This window comes from Varroa jacobsoni, unplaced genomic scaffold, assembly GCF_002532875.2.
Source record: "Varroa jacobsoni isolate VJ856 unplaced genomic scaffold, vjacob_1.0 scaffold_940, whole genome shotgun sequence".
In the NCBI taxonomy this organism is placed as follows: Eukaryota; Metazoa; Arthropoda; class Arachnida; order Mesostigmata; family Varroidae; genus Varroa; species Varroa jacobsoni.
The window spans coordinates 13,976-35,562 of NW_019213842.1; the positions used below are offsets into that span (position 1 = coordinate 13,976).

At 41.8% G+C, this 21,587-nt stretch overlaps 1 protein-coding gene across 2 annotated transcripts in view; it reads right to left on the bottom strand.

Annotated features, from left to right (window-relative positions):
• mtgo (miles to go) overlaps window positions 1-21,587 on the bottom strand; it is a 68,494-nt gene that overhangs the window by 13,757 nt on the left and 33,150 nt on the right. The window contains exons 3-4 of one of the 2 annotated variants that reach the window (XM_022841599.2): window positions 12,120-12,268; window positions 6,912-7,055 (exon numbers count right to left, since the gene is read on the bottom strand). In XM_022841599.2, coding sequence (XP_022697334.1) covers window positions 6,912-7,055; window positions 12,120-12,268 — 293 coding nt within the window. Of the gene's footprint in view, window positions 1-6,620; window positions 7,056-12,119; window positions 12,269-21,587 lie in introns of both variants that reach the window. The other variant, XM_022841598.2, reaches the window with a different exon arrangement.

The following is a 21,587-nucleotide window of genomic DNA, read 5'->3' on the forward strand; positions in this document are numbered from 1 at the left end:
TTTGTTTGAAGTTAGCAACGAAAGATCTCAGAACGCATGCTATCAAGTAAGATCTTCGTTACCAAACGGCGGCATAACCTTTGTTTGGCCCCAACTGGCCCTTTCGACCTATTGCTAACTTTCCAAACAGTTATCAATCTCTACGCTAATAAAAGAATTTAACAAAGATGTGTTATTTTCATATAAGGAACCATGGCTGAATATTCCTACGCTGTAGGAGAACTTAATCGCTAAGCAGTTGCAAGATAGCGGCCGTGTTCCACGTGGACTGTGAATATAGCTCAGTTAGGCCGACCGTTACCGCCCCCGTTGAGTTCGACGTAGTCATCGATACTTTTGACGGTGACTCAGATGCTTCGTTACTAATGACAAGTCCGCTTACGCTAATGTTTAAATATTCGCTAAGAGCTGTAAAAATGATGTTCACATACTACCCTGGCGGGGCTCTGACGGCCCGAAAATTTTCAAACAGCTACGGTGTCTAACGTGGAAATTTGTTCTACTGTTTAACTATGCATGGTTCATTGGAGTTTGGCTTTTCGCGCGGGCTGCTGCGATAGAGTCTCCCGAAACAGAAAGGCGTACGAACGACCAACCACTATACGATGTAGCGGTAGCTGGAGATACATATCCTAGTCTTATAAATAATAAACTGGTCTTTAATATTCGCATTTCCATTTAAGAACTTGACGTTCCTCTGGGACACATTGTAGATTGTAGGAGAGGAGTGTATAGGTATTTATCTTCAGCAAGCCGCTTTTCGTAAGATTGCCACTTTTATTGTTAGCTGATTATATTGATTTACGTCAACTACAAACTTGCGTTTTAGGTAATGAGGTTGCAATCTCGATCTGATCGTGCTATCAGATTGACCTTCGTTCGACACATATCGCCTTGCCGATGAAATGTTGCTCTAGCTAAAGCATATCGATATCAACAATACAGACTGATAAACAGTCTCCGAAACCAAATTGTCCGCACGCTCCATTAATGTAGGTGGCTCTTACTATATCTGGAGGCTTGTATAGGAGCTGACCGATTAGTTATATTTGCCTCTACAGAGTCTAATATATTCGATCTTGCAAATAAGGTCTTATGAATATTTTTTTCAGTTACTAGTTTCAGACACTATATATATATATTTTTTTTGTTTGCAAATTTTATTTGCTACTTATCTAACTATACTTTAGTTATAAATATGCTGTACTGCTCGCTGGACACGATCTCCTCGTGTTACTCTTCTATGGAGATTGGCTGTGGGGCAGCGGGTCTGTTAATGGCTATGACTGTGGAAATGTTAGACAAAAAAAAATCCGCTCGAATATCGTATAAGAACGAATGTTTTTGTGCTTGTAAATAAATATCGTGCGTGTACGAACGCACTGTAACTACGTTTAAATAGTCCCTTTTGCGGCGCAGTGGCGTATAACACAACTGTTCTCTGCATACGATAGCTGACCTACTTCTATTTTTTTCGTTGTGTGTAGTAGTTATAATAATATAGCGTTCGCGTGTTTATACGAGGCACTAGTTGTGTCAATCCGTATCACCCTGTCTAATTTGACGAGAAATTTTCCCTTCAATGATAAGGCTAGCAGTATTACATTCATTAAATAAAACCAAATACTCGCACATTAGGCGAAGTCATAATGAGCGATTTATATTCAATGTAAAATTTAATTAATTAATTGTCGGTTGCCAGAGCACCTGCACATGCTCCTAGGGCAAAACAGCCACTTGTATTATTTGCACCGATGCAGATCACAGATCAATAAACTTGAGCACGAGGTGTTTAATAAGCTGAGCAGCTCTGACTACAGTAGTCGTCACAGAAAATACAAGGAGGGCAAAGTTTTTGCTAGAAGTTCTCCCTGTCGGACCGGAACGGCGCAAGCGTTGACGTTAGTTTGCTTACGTACTCTGTTTATCTGTATAAATAGGCGCAAACCACTCTAACTAGTGACTATAGACCCCCTAGATATCTAAGTCTAATAAAACTAACTTCCTTTTAATATGTACGTTTCCTATATTTATCTCTGTAGACCATTCAAAATATTAAATCTTTTTTTCACACAGGCTTTGAATAGTGCATTTTATGTACGACCGGACATTCCCATAGAGTAAAATCTTTTCAATGTGGAGCTCGACTTTGACCATTTAGACCTGCTTCCGCCAAGGCCACCTCCTACAAATTAACAATTTCTCTACATCAGTCTCTTTTTGATTTAACCTGAATGTTAATCTACTGAAATACATGAGAGCGGGAAACATCACTTATACGGTGAAAATATCTCCGCTCTTTTGATACGCCAGTTTATAGACGATTCTGCAACCTTCCCTTTATTTGTCGATATCTTTGAGAAATGTAGGGATCCAAAACGTGCTCTGTCTACCCGGTCTGCTTAGTTAACTACTGATCTTCTCAATAAAATCCCTAAGCAGATAAGGGACAAGATTCTAAAGAAACAACATCGGTTCAATAATCAGGTGGCTACCATGGCACAGTTTTATTAGCTACACAAACTGAACGACAAAAAGCAGACTCGGCCATGGGGGTGGTGATGATGGGGATGATGATTGAGAGCGGCCTGCAAACATCATGGAAAAAGCCTTTGCAGTACGAATCGAGTGGAGAGGAAAGGAAAGGAAATGCATTCTCGAGTCGACGATGCGCAGTTTCTTCGGAGGCCGCCAGAGGGACAGCAAAGGGCCGGATATACACATGCACACATACACATACACATACACACACACACACGCCACACTTACAGGCAGACAAACAAATATCAGAGTTCCGTCACCTCCGCCAGAAAAGACCAGATCACCGCGCCAGCAATGGGAGCAAAACAGACAGCGTTTTTGCGTTCTGGCTCTCTTGGCCGCCTCGAGCAAGCAAGAGGTCATCTTAATCTGATTACTCCGGTCGGTACCATTCGCTTCGGTCGTTTCATGCTTTTTCTTGGCACCGCATCGTCATGCTTCATAGCAATAGATAGATAGATACGATACGCATTAATGCTCGTTCTGTCTTGACGCTAAGAATCGCGTACAACGCCGTCGCGTACTGTGCTGATATATACTGGATGTTGCAAACAGGACAACAAACTTCACTAAAAAAAAAGCATGAAGTTTCTTGAAAAAACAACACTTTGTTTTCGATAAGCTTACAAGCACTAGAAGAAAACAAAATGTCAAGGAAGTAAACATAACAACGATTTTTTTCACTTCCTTAAAATTATCTTTTTAGTAAAAGCGGCATCGATGCAGCTGACAGCTAAAGCCTATTTCCAAGATATTGCAAAGTGCTCCAAAGTTCTCGGCTTCTTCAACTTCAAGAGTCGTATTCCTCATAGACAATACACACATCCAATGAAAGTCAGAATCTTGTTCCAGATTCTCACTACAAGTTGTAATTGAAAGTTGAATAGCTAGTTTCGAAGTGCACCAACCGAAAACGGAGGAAGCTTCGCGCTATCACTTCTATAGTGACCGTACCTCAGAACAGAAACAGCGGGGGGCAGGGGGAGGAAAAACCACTTCCAAGCATTCTTACTTACAATAATTGAAATGAATTTTATGATCGCAAATAGATTAATAAAATGCAGTCCGAAAGACATCCGTAAAATAGTAAAATATATAATCAAAGATATTTTTCTGTACGACCTTCACATAAGCAAATCACATAAAATTAATTTTTCTGTCGTATCATTTCTCGAACATTTGCCATTTGCTAATACTTTTTAAAACGCATTTGTATCTTTTTTGCACGTTTGTTTTGGATGTTTGGTTTTGTTATTGTATGTATGTCGCGCATGCTGGGCTATTGAAATGATGAGTTCTGGTATTTAGATTGGATATAGTAAACCTTTGTGATACAAAATTGCTTTTTATCTATAAATTGCATGGGACAAGACATTATAAACAGCAAAGGTCCTCTTGGCTATGAGAATCAATTCTAATTTATGCTGGCCTAGCATTTGTCCTCGTGGTAGCTTAGAGGCTCGTGCCGACTAATCTCGGGACCACATTGTGTTCCAGGTTGGAAACCTGCTATAGACACACTTCATTTCGTGATGCGAGCCCTGAATGCAACATAGAGAGGTCTATCAGTTAGGACAATGACTACGTATTGAAGTATAGGGCGCCCTTAAAGATACACACAATTACGGATCGCAACTCCCTGATTGGTCTTTCTGTCCGGGGTATAGTTCGCTGGAAGTAACGAATAAAAATTTAAATGCAAGAAATCCATTTCCAGATACTATTCGGAATTCTAGTATATTAATGTAGGGGAAACAAAATCAATATTGCAGGAAATTTCAGGCAGAAATTTTAGCACGCGACATAAAAGGTAGGTTCGGCTAGAGCATATATGGTAAAAAAATAGGGTGGAACTGTTCAGTATTCATAGATACCTTTTTAGGAGATCAAGACTATCAAGGAGCTTCACGAGCCAAGGTGGGATTGACAAGAAGCATCACGAAGCGGTCCTAAATTTCTCGGATTAAAGCGGTCTGTAAATTATCGTGAGCTTTGCATCAGTGAATCAAGTAGCCAGCGTAAGTATGAAAGAAATATGAAAGATCCGAACCAACGCGACCATTTTGTTAATGATCTTTGGGAAAAGTGAACAGGGTGAATAGTTTCCGGGAAGGATTACTCCATAATTCCATTGACTAGGCAAATGTAGATCCACATGCATACCGTGGATAGGATCAATTCGGCCATTTTTATGATGGTGCCAGTTATTTAAAATTAATCTGTATTGGTACGCATTCAAGAGGACCTTTATTTTTCCAATTTTATGTGCAACAGATCAATGCACCTGGGCATTTTCAGCGTTATAAGAGAGAATATCTTAGTGAGAGTCTCACGCTGAAGGGCCTTATAGAACATCGTGCCCGTTTTTCAGACCTGGCGTCACTCTACCTTTTGTTGTGGAACTATTTTAAGAACGGAATCTACGCCAGAAAACACCCGCAATTGAACAGAAACGCACCATAATACCTAATAAAATGTTTGTTGAAGTTTAAAGGTCAATACCCAGCCCACTGTTATCAGCAGAGAAAAGCGTTTTGAACGTAAGAGGAGCACTTAAGAATTCGTGTAAATTCTTTTGCAATTAAAACACTAAGTATGTGTAAAATAAAAACTGAATTTCTAGTCATTCAGGCTGTTCATTTTTTCAGACACCCTGTATATTTAATTTCTGTGATTCCACGATAACTTACCCTTGCCAGTTAAAAATTCTAGCGGAAATTAAAGGTTTTTCTAGTTAAGCATCAGTTGTTCTTTGTTTCGATACATCTGTGGTACGAAAAAGGGGTAACGACTGTTGGAAAAGTCGGAAATATTTATTAAGCAAACCTTAGCATGGTATATTGGTGAAAAATTAAGGCAAATAAATTCGTGCTTTGAAGATTTTCTATGACGTTAGCCGATCATACACTTAGACGGATATACGATTTTTGTAAAAGCCGAGATTATTCCTATTTACACAAATTGAACAGTATAAAACAAGACCGCATATGCTTAGACGTCTGTTTCGCAGTCGTAGTGGTTCTAGAATTCGCACCTGAAGGGCATACCTTTAAGTAACTTTACAATGTTGACTTCTCCCAACAGTCTACTATGCTAATAGCGAACGTTAACCTTTTGTCACCTGGTGTCAAAATACCTCAGCTATCTTGTAAAGAGACCGTTACCCAGTAATCACACCCCCTGCCCGTTCCCCATCTTCCCCAACAAGAAGGTCTAAGGTCCCACGCTGTCGGGCTGTCACATCCAGATAACACAACACGCGCTGGCTTTCACATCATCAGCCGTAATTTACTATCTATTATCTGAAACTAGTGGCATTCAGTCATACGTTTCCCTCCAGACGCTACCAAAATAGAATTAAATAATAGAGATGTCAGCTACAGTTTTCGTTGTACTGCCAGCATCGACTTGACCCATAAACTGTAACCAAGCAATTTTAAGAATTATCATAGGCAGTTCGTAAAGGCACTTCTGCCAGCATGAGCTACAGGGAACACAAATAGTTCATAATATCCTATTCTAAATTACGCACGTCACTAATTTTATAGCTTTGTCTCGAAATCTTAGAAACAAAAGCTTAGCTGATTGGGGGGCTAGAGCGGATTTTAGGTGACGAGATACAGCATAAAAAAGAACGTGCAAGGAATTTATGTTTCGTATCTTGCGTGCCGCTTTGTCGTTAGGCGTTCCGTCAGACTGGATTCGAGCCTAGACCACAACGTGTTCCTAAACTAAACATGCTACCCCTCTAAACTGCCACGGGGGACACATCCAGTTAAACTTTAATCAATTGAACTTATAAACTAACTTGTACCACGATACTTGAACGTTTAAATGCCGTTTTGAGATCTACTTTTAAGTGGCAATTAATGATGAGTACAGAACTGAACAGACGGTAATAACCCGTTTCATTGATGAAAAAATGAGGATAAACGAATGCAAGTAAACGCATTTACTACACGTAGAGAAAAATCGAAATGAGAATGATGAAATATAAAAAATCAATATTAACAAAATTCTTATAAACTTATATAAAAGACCTGAACATATTAAAACGCCTAGAACTAAACAAAACTCACATAGGAAATAGCAGGTGAGTGTGGTGAACCCTGGGGCGTACTGCCAGCGCCTGGACCCGCAGTGCTCTCGTACGGCGATGAGGATACAGGCGCTTGGTGCGACTGTGGAGGCGGCGGAGGCACAAGGGGAATCTGGTACGGTCCACCCCCGGGAGGGGGGGGGAGCTGTTGCTGGTGTCGTGCTCCCGGGAGAGGGGTAGCCATAAAAGGGGACGTAAGATGTGGTGGTCCGCTGTGATGTGGATGGTTGTGGTTGTGGCTGTGATGATGCGGACCAGAAATGGTCGCTACCTGAGGAGGTGGATGAGCGTGAGGATGCATCGCGACGAACTGCGGCGGACTGTGGAATTGCAGCATCTCGTCGTAGGCGGGCTGCGGAATCGCCATGACAGGGGGCAACGCTACGCCCGCGCTTCCGCCTGTTACCATCCGTACCTAAAAATATACGAACAAATGCCAACGTTACTATTGATAATGCGAGTAACATCTGAAAGCTCTATTTCTTTAGTTTCGCAAAACAGGAAACACGGTTACGCTCCCGACCATTAACGCAACGACGCACTAGGGCGCAGTGGTAGAAATTGGATGTTGGAGCGTTACAGTAGATGATGTGTGATACGGCATGAAGATTATTATGAATAGACAGGCTATATACAGAAGTCCAGCTTTTCTATTTACAGTGGATCCGCTCCATACGAGTGCGGTAACACTTTCAGGTTCTATCTCGGTATGGGCAAAGTGTTTAGACCATGCAAGACCCTTAGACTTTCTTCAATTTAATTTTCAGGATGTTCAAGAAACAGGCTCGCCTTCGAAGCTGTCAGCCATTTAAAGCAATCGTTTCTTCTATATATGTAAAAAGCAAGCATCTAATTTTTTTAACTGACTCGTTAAAAAAAGACAAGCGAAACCATCCAGATTTTCTTCTTAAATAGGCTATAGGGTACGCTATCAAACCTGTTCTCTAGAGGTAGGGGGCTGTCAGAAATAAAAAGAAGCTGTGACGTTACCATCGTGAGGTAGATCACGACTGAGCACTAACGGACCGTTTATTATTCATACTGCCAGGAGCACATTTGATTAGAGGTAAGAGTATATATACTCTCAGAACCATATTTCTCCAATATATGCCAGCACTTCTAGGTTCTCACTCTCAGTAGAACAAGGTTTCGAGTGTTAAATTTATACAATTGCAGTAGAAACCGTGTCCGTAGAACTTGCTTGTATCCCACCAGAGGTCGCTGTGAAAAATCATAATTTACCCTCGGGCTAACATAGGACGTACAAGCATGATACGAAAGATACTAGAGTGACTTATTGTCCCCCACTTTTATGTTTATTTAACTTACAGGTTTTAATTCATTATCGGATTTATTTATAATTCATATGAAGAAAAGGAATAGATCATTGCTGCAACTCACTCGACTGTTCTATTTACCAACATAAAACGCCCAATCCGTTCTTCATGGGACGTTTAATATGTACTGAGCGGAGAACAAAAATTGAAAAATATTCGATATTTAGTATTATCCAATTACGAGAATTATCTAAATAGGCGACGAAGACGATCAGTTGGTTTCGGCTTCACATCGTGAGGTTGCATTTTTCTTAGGAAGGACACAAACTGTCGCAATCCTCCACCGTATTCATTCACAGCCTATTTGCAATACATCACAGCTTCTACAGTTGTTGGCAATTCCGTCCAGTTGATATTCTACGTCCCTTACGTCCAATACTTGAGCCGTTCGGCGCTACCTTAGACGGCTGGTTCTCGTGACAAAACGAAATGTATCTACGTCCGGATTCGACCCTAGACGATGACGTCTTCGTATATTTAGCCGGAAAACACATCACCCGCTGGGCTAAGAATTGTGCACGCTTAATGTTGCGCAGTACGCATGTAATAGATTAGTACTACACTGAATGGATTTCTAGTGTGTTTCTTCTGTCAGAAAACTACGAGGCAGATCAATGGCTAGTAAAATACGAAGGACGATACATGTGAGCCAATGCGTGCTGCAAGGTCTCTTTAAACACACGAGTTAATGATAAGCAAGTTTACTTCGTCAATATATTTTTGCACATGCTTGCTCCACCCATACCCTATTCTAACTATGACGATAGACGTTGAGCTAAACAGAACAGAAGCCAATGGTTCCGAACACGTATGAGTGTCAGCATAATACTACATATAATTAGAAACTCTCATTTATTTAGTTCAAAAATGTATACACTCAGTTATGTTACAAACAAAAGCCAAACGCTCTGATCTGTAAGGCTATCAGATACTAGAGTCGATATGTTTGTTACGTTAACGACAAAGTTTGCTTATGGGGGCGGGCTAGCGCAGTACAATTATCGATACACGATATAGCTTTGGGCTTTTCCATCTTTTAACCGGTCAAAGCGATACATTGAAACTTGGGCATATTAAACCATTGTTTTACAGACTTTTCTTTCAACATGGATACTTATAAATACCCTAAATGACTTAAAATGGACTAATCTAGCTAATAATATACACGCCTACTGACATTTTATTTTCGAAGTTATAGAGCTTTGGTTGGCATACGCCAAATGCTACTCTGTCCGCAATGGTAACGATGACAGAAAAATGTCCGTACCTTCTCGAAGGGTCCCCAACAAGTTTTCTCCTTCGCAGTCTACAATTGCAACAGTTGGCTCTAGGTATCGTACAATGGACACAAGATAGATAGGTGCTCTTAGGCAGTGTTTTCCGTACCGGCCCGGTGCGTCCAATTCAAATCGTGCAGAACCCAACAACACGCTACTGGGCGGCGTCCAATGGCACGCTCACGCATTCATCGCCCATAACGTCGTGGGGCTCTACTCGAAGCAAGCGAATATCGCAGGTCGCATTTAAAAGCCCAAGGGATGCCTCCGTTCTCAACTGTTCCGCCATATTAGTTTGCTTTTGACGGACTAATGCAATAATATCAGCCTATAGCTAGTTGATGGATAAGTTAGTTTTAGCGGCATCTCTCTTGCCATTTTACTAGTAGTCATCGTCAATACGAAATGTATAGGCTGTATTGTGTGTTCTATCATTCTGACGGACAGTGCTAGACCAGGTAGTACAAAAAGGTATTGACCGTCATTTAAGCTAGATGGCTCCAAAGTCATTTATGATAGAAGCCGCATCGGATTGGCGGCGTTGCTGTCATGTCAGGTCGAATAGCCGTGGATGCGCTAGAATTGTTTAAATACCTTTACTCAGGCCTAGGATAGAGCGTTCTGAAGATGAGTGAAATTTCTTTTAGAAAGAGTTTTTTTTTTTTGCCATTTTGATTACGTTAAAGCATAGACACTGTCCAGGCCTATGAAAAAATGTGTACTTTTTACGGTCGAGATACATTATTATCGGAGGAAACGGCCCGAAGATGGTTCTATCATTTTTTTTTTCTGGATGTAAACGACGTTGTTCGTAGTGGTCGGCCAATTACGGAAAAAGTTGATGGAATTATCGTGAAAGTTGAGCGGAATCGATACGTCAGTAGCCATCATATCGTCAACGAGCTATACATGCATCATTAAATAGTTTTGAAGCATCCTTTTGAAAAAGGCTTGCTATCAAAAGTCGCCATGTTTAAACGCCGGACCAACTGGCGCGAACGAATTTACTTGTGTCTACATGTGGACAACCCGACAGCGATCTAACTATTTCTATAGCGGTTGATCATGGGTAAGGAAGAGTCGACTACAAAAAAAATCATGTGCAAATAAAAACAATAATCACAATCTATGGCAAAGTGCAAGGGAGGCGATTTGATGAAACTGAAAGGGAGTTGTACATTAGGCGTTGCTGCCCGCCATCGCCGTCGCCGCTCGGCAAACGATTGATCCGGACCAACGTTAACAACTAACAAGATTAGGACAGGCCATTGAAGAAAAATCGATCAACACTAGTAAATTTATCTTCCATTACGACCATGCTCAGTAAAAAGTTAAAGGGAACATGGATGGGAAGCTTCAATATATTCGCCGTACAACCCGGACCCTTTCTGCATCAGACTACCACCACTTATTTCGATTTCTGCAGCCGCTCCTTAATGGCCTTAATTTCATTCCAATAGAGCGATGCAAAAACTGCTTGTCACAATCCTTCGCCTAGAAACCAAAGAAGTCCTACAATGATGGGGTCATACCACGAAAATAAGAAAAGGCTATCGATAAAAAAGGCGCATATATAGTCGTGATATTTTGAAAGATTGTTGTAATTTCGACTTGAAAACGGTCTTTTCGAAAACTCCATACTACATTTACGTCGTCTATCGCATACCCCATCATTCTACCTGGGTTCGACCCAATGGGGAACAGTCCATAGTTGAGACCTCATCCAATTGCTAAACACAATCATAATTAATGGATATGCGCAAGAGATAAAATTCCGATACACAATGAATGGCCTTAACTTATCTAGGTCACAACTCATCACCCATAAGCTGATGGTACATAGGACGACAACCGCCCTATGTGAAACGAGGCACGTAACAGGCTTGGAGTAGCTACGGTCTGAATCACTCGAGACGCCAAATCTTCTCGTTTCTTTTTACTTCTAGCATTATAATATCGACCGACGTAACCGTGAAGTCTGACGAATCATTCATTGATTCAATGCGTAGTAACTTTAAAAGTGCCGGTAAAGTTCTCAGGAAACAGCACCATAATCGATGCATAGTTTTTGGTTAGATTTAGCGTTAGGGCTGCCGCGTTTGGCCATCTTGAATCTTGAAAAACTAACGCTTGTCAGGTCTTGTGAGGAGCTCTGTCATATTCGCTTGCCGGCGTGCCGCATCATATGCTGGTCGTCATCTTACTAGTGACGAGATCCAGTTGAATCTTTCTAGAGACTACTTGTCCAAATGGTATTTTATATTATTTTTTCTTACTGTTGCGTTTGCTGACACCCACTAAACACGTAAAGTGGCTTCCACGACCAGGTACAGTCACTCGTCGGGAGAAGGCAACAATTTGAAGAGGCCTGGCTCCCTTAAAGCGATAGTTCCAATAAACAGATCTGGGCCAGAAATTGAGCTTATTTAATAAGTCCTAGTACGGCAGCAGAAAATCTTAATCGAAAAATAGTTTCCCAACAGGTATGCTAGTCAGACATTGTTAATAAGAGCAAGCGACAGCCAAGCTAATCACGTAAAACGGCAATAATCCGATGGTAGGGTTTACCCGCTTGCGGTGCGTGTCGTAAATGCTGCCCAGTTTCCAGAGATTCCCTATCCGCTGAAGCCAATATTCAAATTAATGCAATATCACTTTACATTGCATTTGTTAATCTAACAGAGCGGATTGATATCTGAAGGCTGCGTCTCTAGGACATGAATAAGCATGCTGCGCTTCGACTGAGGTCATCGACGGAATCACAAAAATCCCTTACACCTAGTAGACAAGTAAAGATTAATGAATATGGCGTCACACTCTGTTGGGAAGAAGAAAATACTTATAACCAATAAAATAGGGACTTACAGTGGCTGGTCCGGGTATGCACTGCACAGTATCTCCCATCTGGAAGTACACCGTTTCACCCATTTGCACGTAGAGCACCTGCTGACCAGCAGTATCCATTACGTATGGCCCGCCGACTCCAAGAGAGCCCGGTGGACAGTATAGACCGCCTGAAAATATATATCACTATTAGTTAGGATATCAGCATCGTATTTGGAAGATGAATTCACGACTGAAATAGACGGCACAGTTCATAGGCACCAACATTTGCTGTAGTTAATACTTCATTGCCTAGAGTAACAGCTCTAAACACACACAATGATAATACTGCAAGGCCTGAGTAGGCCGAGCGTGGTATACCCGATGTAAAAGTTCTTCGACGGTGTCGTAAGAAAACGTGTCGGCTGTTAATAGAACTTCACCAACGTATTGCTCCGTCACAGGGCAATGACACTTTCCGGCAGTGTCCTTTGCCTTTAATCGAATGTACTATTCGAATTAATTTATTGGCTTTCTAAAAGAAGTAGGTCTATGGATATAAACTTCCCATATATTTATGTGGCGTACATTTGAATGCAAATGGTTCCCTGTAGATGTGGTGATTTCGAATCGTAAATAAAGCCTGTGTATATTTTGCTTAGCAGAAGAATTAATGAAGTGGTTAATCGTTCGACAGAAAATTCACTCCTAAGCCTCATAGGATTTCTAAAACAAACGTTCGTATACTGTGTTCCTTCGCTCGCGCATCGACGAGTCAGTCTGTGACTGAAACACTGAAAAGTTGATTAAAAAAATACTGCCAGGAGCCTGGACTACGAAGGCGCGGTTATAGAATTGTGTCTACTGATCAACCTCAAGAATGTGGAGAGCAATACTCTTTCAGGTTTCAGTCTGGCTTTTTGTCAGTTTTTGAGATTTTGACCTAAAGGTATTTCTTCCTATAAAAAGTAGGTTTAGAACGATAGTTTTTTTTTTTTTAATGTAAGCGAAAAGCTGTAGCTATTTGTTAAAAATTTAATTTTTTGGTTAGTGCTGTTCGAAATGTCGTACAGTGTCAAAAATATATTCTTGAATATAGTAAAACGTATTAAGAACACGGTCCTAACTTAGCAGCGACCATTATAATTGGTATATGTGTTCGGCATTGTGTAATACAGGACATGGCATATAAATTAAGACGTTTTTGTATGTTTTGCTTGCAAGACTGCATTTAAAGCAAAACAGACATTCCAGCGACATTTTTTATACACATCAGAAGCGCCATTTTTGAAAACCATGTTTAATAAATGCAACCGCCATCCTCTGCAATGGCAGCCTTAACCCAGGTCGCAAACTGCTCATAGGGTCGTTTCAAATGTTCCTTCTTAGTAGCAAGGGTAAGCGAGGTGATGTTGTCATGCCACGACTTGTCGGACTCTCGCTCAGCGCCGCTCAACATTAGCAATTCGACAGGTTCAAATCCGACTCCTCGGCCACCGTATTTACTTTTGCCTGCATTGTCAAGCAGCCAGCTCTTCATTAATCATCTTTTGTGAGCTACTGCACCGGCATATGACCCGTAGGTGAGCATCTAAGGTGTTCGTGACAATCCCCAACATCGTACGCTCACTAGCGCCAAATTTACGCACTGTCGCTTTGATGGAAATAGAAGGATCGTTAGAAATGCACTTTGGTAAGCCAGCTACTACCATTGGAGTCTGCACTTTTCTTTCTTCACGTTGGATTTTTCGTTTCGGGGCTAGTTTCTGCTACCTATTCTACACCTCCAAACCCATTTGGGACGCTGTACATTGGGGGATAACTCGAGAAGTTGTAATTTCGGATCTTCTTTCAAATTCCAAAAATCACACTATTGTGCGCCATAATGAATTTACTGTTTTGTTGAAGAATGACCTGACTTTCATTTGGTACCGGAAGTGACAGTGACACGACAGACAAACAACCCGCCAAGATTTACCCCAATTTTGGCGCACTGCCTTGTAGATAGTTCACGATCATAGATCGTTAACTAAACAACGAAAGCCTGAACTGTATAAAGTAATATTAGTTATATCTTTAAAAAACAGCGAAAGCTCTACGTATAGGACAGTTAGAGAAAATAATAGTCGAATCAAGGACAAATACATTTGATATCAACGTTAGAGAAAAATGTGTGCAAAGACTTGAAATTGTGACATATACCTATATATTATGAGAACGGGATATTTGCATGTTTTCTTCGTAAATATAATTTTCATCGAAACAGATGGGAGAGTGTGAGCAGGTTCTGAGCCCGTAGGTAGATATTACCCAAACATTAAAGGGATTTTATTTTAGTAAGGTTTTCTGACGTTATCTAGCTCGCGATTTGAAATATAATGATGGTGGTACTTGATTAATTTTTGCCTTATTTTTGAATTTCCTTGAGGTTTAATACATGATATACATACAGGGCGATGCGTTTAGATTGGCTGGCTGTTCGGCGAAAAAGCCATGCGTACATTCGTTCCCAATGAAAAATAAACCGACGAACCCCTCATGGCAAATGACAGCGCGCTGCTTTTGGAACTGCTTCTTTTACGTTGCATCTGTAAAATCCGTGAAGGATTTTCATAATGCAAGTTCAATGACTTTAACTTAAAGCCATGGAGAATTCATCAAAGTAACTCAAAAAAAAAAAAGTCATTTTTTTAGTTTTCGTACACAAACTAAGTGTTTTTTTTTTTTTTTTTACATTTTAGACAAGAGAATATCGCTTGCTAATTGGGTTGTGCAGCTAAGCTCCAAAATTAGTAGCCTTGTGTTTTTTTTGCACCTGTTGAGTTTTTTGTTTTTTTAGAGCATTGCATTTTTGGAACTTGTGGCCTGCTATCGGCTCACAGCTTAACTCGGTCAGAAATGTTTGTATATAGTGAATTTAAGCGCTACTTGAACGAACTCTGCGCCATTTACCGGTATCGTTTAGGGCAGATTTAAAAAAATAACCAGTTAAAGCGCCTTCTGTAGCTGCAGTCGTAATGGATGTTGATTATATTAAATAAATAACATGTCCATCAGAAATAAAACTTCTAGCGTACAGACGAGAGTATCGTTGAAATATCTGCTATATTATATATATTTTTTTTTGGAATACCGTCTTAAAAGCGAAGCAGTTCCTAATTTTCTAATTGAAATCCGTAATCCTGTACTATTATAATTAAATCTAAAATACATATGACAACAAACAGTAGACCTACAAAACGTAATATAGGCAGTGTCTGGTCATATCAAGAACTAAGCTATTTCGATTCGCTAAGTATGTCTAGAAAAGAGCTAAAAAAAAACGACACCAGACCCCTTTACAGAGATTGGCGCAATAAAGTACTATTTTTTTTCTATAAAAACACTAATATGGTTTAAACAATCGAGAAGACACTTCATTATTGTGTCTGTAGCAAGGGTTAAAAATTAAAGATAGAAAAGTATACACAAATACGATCATCTGGTAAAAAATGATTTGTTGGTATCAGAGCAATTATATTTAACGAAGCATACAATTGCCGGTTGTTGTTGTCGTTGCGCAATAAAATACGCAAATGGCTTTGATTTAATTCTTTCGCATCTTGACTGAATGGCCAAAGTCGCAGGGGAAGCGCGAGTGCCTTACGTACCGTAACTACCATCACTCTAGTAATGGAGCGTCCGTGTAGCCCATAATTCACTCGTGCGTTAGTCCGCCAGGACGCGCAAATGCGCACAGACATTCAACAGAAAAGCACATCTACATACACGCACATACGCTCGAACGTGCATCCATAGCCAATACTGACGCACGCACAGATGAAGAAAGTCGCTAATGATCAGCTAAGCTTCACTGGCGTATTCCTTTTTCTCGTTTTTTATATTAGAATTATTATTGCTATTTTTATAACAGCGACGACAACGATGACCGTCGTACTCGGCTAGAACATATTTACACACTCACTCGCACCTAAATATAACGCAATGAGCTTCACGTCAACACCAAACGGTGTCTGTTGCATTTGATACTAGTAGTATGGATGAGGTTAATCATGCGGTCGCCGGATAGCGGACTGTGCCACATTGCCTGTGGCACCACGCCCGTGGCTGCCAGCCCAGCCCAACCCAGCCCAGCCCAGCCCAATCCAACTCAACCCTAACCCATACGGAAACAGAGACAAAAGCCGGAATCGACATCCTAACATTTGGTTTAGTCACTTCCATCTATCTATGTCTGTACACATATATATACCAGATAGTCTACTGTGGGCTGCTATAAAGCGTTCCAGAAGGATTTCGCTGCATCTTGTTGTCGTTGCCCTGTCTCCGCCCGTATGCGAAGCCGAAATCGTCGAAGAGGACGTCGCACTCACAGAAGAAAGTACAATAGGTTTCTGCCCCCTCGCTCACCCCCATGCCCGCCCCGCTTGTTTCTCCCTCTTCAGTCGCTGCCTGTCTCCCTCGCGCGCTTCTTCTTACCGACGACGGGCTTTGCCTAGGGCAACGTCAACTAACGCTATTACTGCCACGTCTAGTAAAAAGCAACTGGAAACCGTGGTTGCGATTGCGATGCTGGCAGAGGCAACACTTGTCCTGTGCTACTGCCATCTTATACTATTCTACACTACGACTTTAGTACAGGTGGCTAAAATAATGTGGAAACTGCTATTCCCCAATCAACTACGTAGCTGGCAGCTGTTTATAGCGAATACCGTTGCAGTCACGTCTCCGATTGCCTCATTCTCACAGTCCGAAATCGATAAGCCGCTGTGTTTTTTTGCTTTTCCCCTAGATGCCGCTGCGTTTGCTCGCGTTACGCCGCAAACAATAGCAGAAGAGATATGATTAAGAAGAGCGGCATTCAGTGCGAACGTCTTGTGCAATCTTTTAAATCGGCGACACGTTGCATAACAATATTAGAACATTTCCTGATATCCCTAATTCGTTCCTCAACAGCTTGTTCCCATTTTCGAATTGTCCCGCTCTCACACTCTCTCCATCTTCTGTTCACTGTCATACCGATCATCTTCTAATGGTTGCCTCGTCTTCCCAATAGCAGAGTTCATCACGATAACGTTGGCGATGGCCATGGCGGCTAGCTAGCGCAAAAATTTAACAATGGTGATGACCCTGCTGGCGATGATAGCTACGACTCATGCGGCTAACAAAGTTATAGTTTCGCAACGCTACAACTCGAAAGTCAGCGACCCGCTGTATATTGTACTAGCTGTTCAGCGGTAGGAGTAGCAGCGTAAATGGGATCAACTTCTATCATTCTTTCTACTCTTTTCGTTCTCAACTCGACGCGGGATGCCTCGTCTTCTGTCCGCTTCTTTCTTGCTTTACGTATTATCTGGGCAACGACGAGCGGCCTTCCATGACAAAGGGACGTTTGCCTTCTCAGCCGGGTGGCTTTGTCCCTTGTGTAGATAGTTCTGAAGCCCGGGACGGCCGTTGCCTGCTGGCGGACTACAGCGGGATGGATTACGAAAGGGTTCTGCTGCTGCTGTTAGAAGTACGAGATGAATAATAGCGGCTTTAGCTGTCGCCGCCACTCTAAATGTTGTCGTACCCACAGCTGCTGGAAAAGTGTAAGAAACCCCGAAGCCGCATTGTGTGCGTCCCTGTATGGCTGGCGGACTGAACCCGACCGTCGTGCATATATAGTATTATCGATAGGCATGCGACTCACAATCATCATTACAATGATCAGCAGCAGCATCATTATGGATGCCATCGTCATGCGTGCATTTGCGTCTGCGTTGTTACCGCAGTGTAGGGCTTTGTTGTGGCTGGATTGGCAATGCGCCTGATGTTCCATTCGACCCTTTAGTAGACAGTTACACACAGACGCAACCGGTTACGTCACCATCACCGCTACCCAGCGATAATAACAGCCGTAGCAGGGATAGTGGAAGGAGTGCAGCGACTATTACCAGCAGCGCCCATAAGATCAACTATAGTAGCATAGATGAGCATCGGTGCTGCTGCCGCTGTTGACCAACTGAAGCTGTCGCCACCACCGTAGCTGCGCTGGATTTCCTAATGTATAGCCGTCATTGCTGTTGCCTTCTGTCGTGCTACCGCCATCGGCAAGCAGCATACACCGTTGTTTGACGGACACCACTGGCACCCCGCAACGCTACGCCCAACGTCGAACCACGTACGAACGTGGTTTAGCTGCTCTAACCGTCGTATCAATGACGGCGACGCCGCCTCTAATGTTAGCCAAACAGATGGAATTGTCGAAGGAACGCGCGCACGCTGTACACTGGCACAGATGCACTCTCCCGGATACCCAGAAACACACGTAGAGCACACGAAAGCATGGACGGGCGCATAGGCAACGCGGACGCCGAAGACCACATAGCATCAACGACGGCGGCAGCACCAGCGGGAGGGAGCGCAATTGTTTGACAGCTGATTGTTCCCCTCTCCATCGCGACCGAACAGAGATCGAGCGACGACATGACCAGCGCTAGACGTGATCAACAGCACCACTAGAGAAAGCCAAGAACGAGACCCAGATGGCCACGTAATGAGTGTGTGAGTGCATCGTCGCCACGGGCTGTAGTACTGGTCGTCCTAAAGCTGCTGATCGTGGTGCCACTGGCCCGACAACTATGACGAAGACGATGGCGGCGAACAGGTTGCCGTCTGTCGGCAGCGGCGGTAGTTTACTGCGGTAGTCGTCGCAGCAGAAACAGGCATAGCAACAGCTCAGCCGCCCATCCGATTTACGACGATGGTAGCAGCAGCTCCCCCAGCGGGTCTTCCCTTCTCCAGCTTCCCCATCCTTCCCCTCAATCAGTCTTCTTCATTCCAAACGGAGGGTCAATGTCCGCCGGATGACTCTATCGCACTATATCTTGCTCGCTTTCGCCCTCTGTATGGTAACTCTGGAACAACATCAGCGACGCCAGCGGTGGCAACGGCCTGAGATGTACGCGAAAGAGCGAACAAACCAATGAACTGGCGATCCAGCAGACCCAGCAAATGGGCGAAACGACATAGAACTTCCAGACTTACTCGCTGACTCTCTACCGTTACTCCTCCTTCATGCCTTGCTTAGAATGTGACGGCTGCTGCTGCTGCTGCTATACTATTGGTATTCCATTCTGCTCGCTTGCTTTTGGTCGACCAAGAGATTCCAGCATCTTTACCCCCTCCCCTCCCCTCCCCCCGACCGTTCCCCCTCAACGCAAACAGGCCAACCGCCCCATAAGATCAGCCAGCCATAATCATAGAAACTATGTATGACGTGGATTCATACGGCTACATATATGTGTATGATACAAATAGTTCAATCATTTTCTTAGCACGCGTGACGAAGGTGCTGCATAAATACATGAAGCTATAACGAAATAATTAATGTTGTTGTTATATGAACTTGTGTAACAAACTATGTCTTGACAAGATGTAGCCGAATATAAAGTTACAATTATAATACCTATTCTTTGTATATGCAGCTGTGAAACGATACCGTTATCGTTTCAAAATGGTCATTTTTATCGTGACAAAAAAAAACAAGTAAGTTTTCCCATAAAGTAAGCCGTAACATTGAACGAGACTTTTGAATTTAAAAAAAAAACACCTCAACATTAGCCGTGAACTCAACAATAGGGTTAGATTTGTAGGATATCGACAAAACGCAGGTATACGTTACCCAGTGTGTGTGTATTATATGGGGTCTGGTATATACGTTTACGCATTTAATAGCCTGGAACACTGGAAGTGACCAAAAGGACCACAAAAAGCAATATTGTGTGGCTTCCCAAGATCATGGACGTTTTACAATGACATCAGTATCTATATATAGACAATGTGAAATCAATAACTAATATATCTATACACATCTACTGATACATTTAGTTATTTTATGGAAGGGTGAGTCTATGCTGACAAAGCGCATTATTTTACAATCGTTTATAGTGAACGAACTCAAGAATAGTCGTAAATATATAAAAAAAAAAAAAAAAAAAAAACTATTCGCATACGACTGAACCTTAATTAACTTATGTGGTTTGTGCACGTTTTAGAGGGTGTCTCCAAAGAACTCTAACAGGTGTATGAAGAAAAGGATCAGAGATACTTTTTTTGGTTTTTCAAAACTACTTGTATCTACCCACCTGCTTTCGCCTGAAGGGGCTTCGTTGATAGTTTCTATTTCTACAGTATGCTTTACGTGCAACATTCAAAGATTACGCTTTTCAAATCATTGACTTCGTGTGAAGTAGTCTCTGGAAAGATCGGTCGACTGTTATTGTAGGGTGGGGAGCAGACTTTTTATGTTTGCTCGATCAGTTAATAATATTCACTTGGTTTACGAGTGTCACTTACACAGAGATAAAAGTGCAAGATAGGGTTTGTAAACATGTAATACTTCGACAAAAAACGGGTTTAGAAAACAGAAAATCTCTACGTTAAGCTGTGAAGCTTTATAGACTGCTTAAAAGCTAATGTTCCACATAAATTAGAAGAGGATTAGCTAAATGTTTTGATAATACGTCCAGGAAAAATAGTATTTTAGATTTTCCTAACTTTCAACGAGACTACGTTAATATTATGGTAAAAGCCAAAGCCAGAAGTGAAACTTTTAAGAATCAATATCTACCATCACATGACTAAAGTATTTAATAGTTCGATAAGGATTTAGTACTAACAAAATAAACTGACAAAGGGTGGTATATTATGATTAAGAGAAAGCTACGACATTGTACTATTGATGGTAAGAGCAATGATCCCAAGTGATGTCTTTAATCTGATTTTGTCCTGGGAATTCGGTAAGTGTACCAATGATTTTGGACGGACTAAATCATAAACTTGGCGTATTATTGTGAAATGTATGAGGAAAGTTCTCGCTAGATCAGTACGTCACAAACTTTGTCACAGTCTTCGTCAAGACTGTAAACAGCAAACAGCCCCTGTGAATCGGGCATGGTGCGTATTCAGTAGGACGTAACGTCAGGCTTGATTCGGGAAATGTGGGTGCAGCTAAATGGGCCTATTTGTTAAGGTCCGCGCGGTCTGTCCTAAACGTCAAACAAGTTCTAGACTGAAATCATACGTTGAAGGACGATATAACAGCCAATATTTTCAAGATCTGTGTGAAGTTAATGAAGGCATGCAGACAAATTTGCAATCAAGTTCAGAAAGCCATAATGTTACATTGTATACTTCGACGTTATATTTTCAAGTTCTTTCAGATTAGGACGGAGGCGGACAGGCAGAATAGTGGACATTTGCTGTTGCACCGCTGTACGTCGATTATTGAGCCTCTGCTTTCAAGACATGGCGAAGATCCGGAAAATTGGAAATAGAAAATAACAGGATAAAGTCACCGCAACAACCGGCAAAAAGAATTAATTATGTGAATTATCTGCCTCTAAAAACACAATTTAGCCAGTATAACTACTCATGGTGCGCTCCTGATTGTAGACTGCGTCTAAAGTAGCATCTAGAAAAATCGGCTGCTTGCCACTGTGGCAAGAGCAAACATTTCTGACCCCT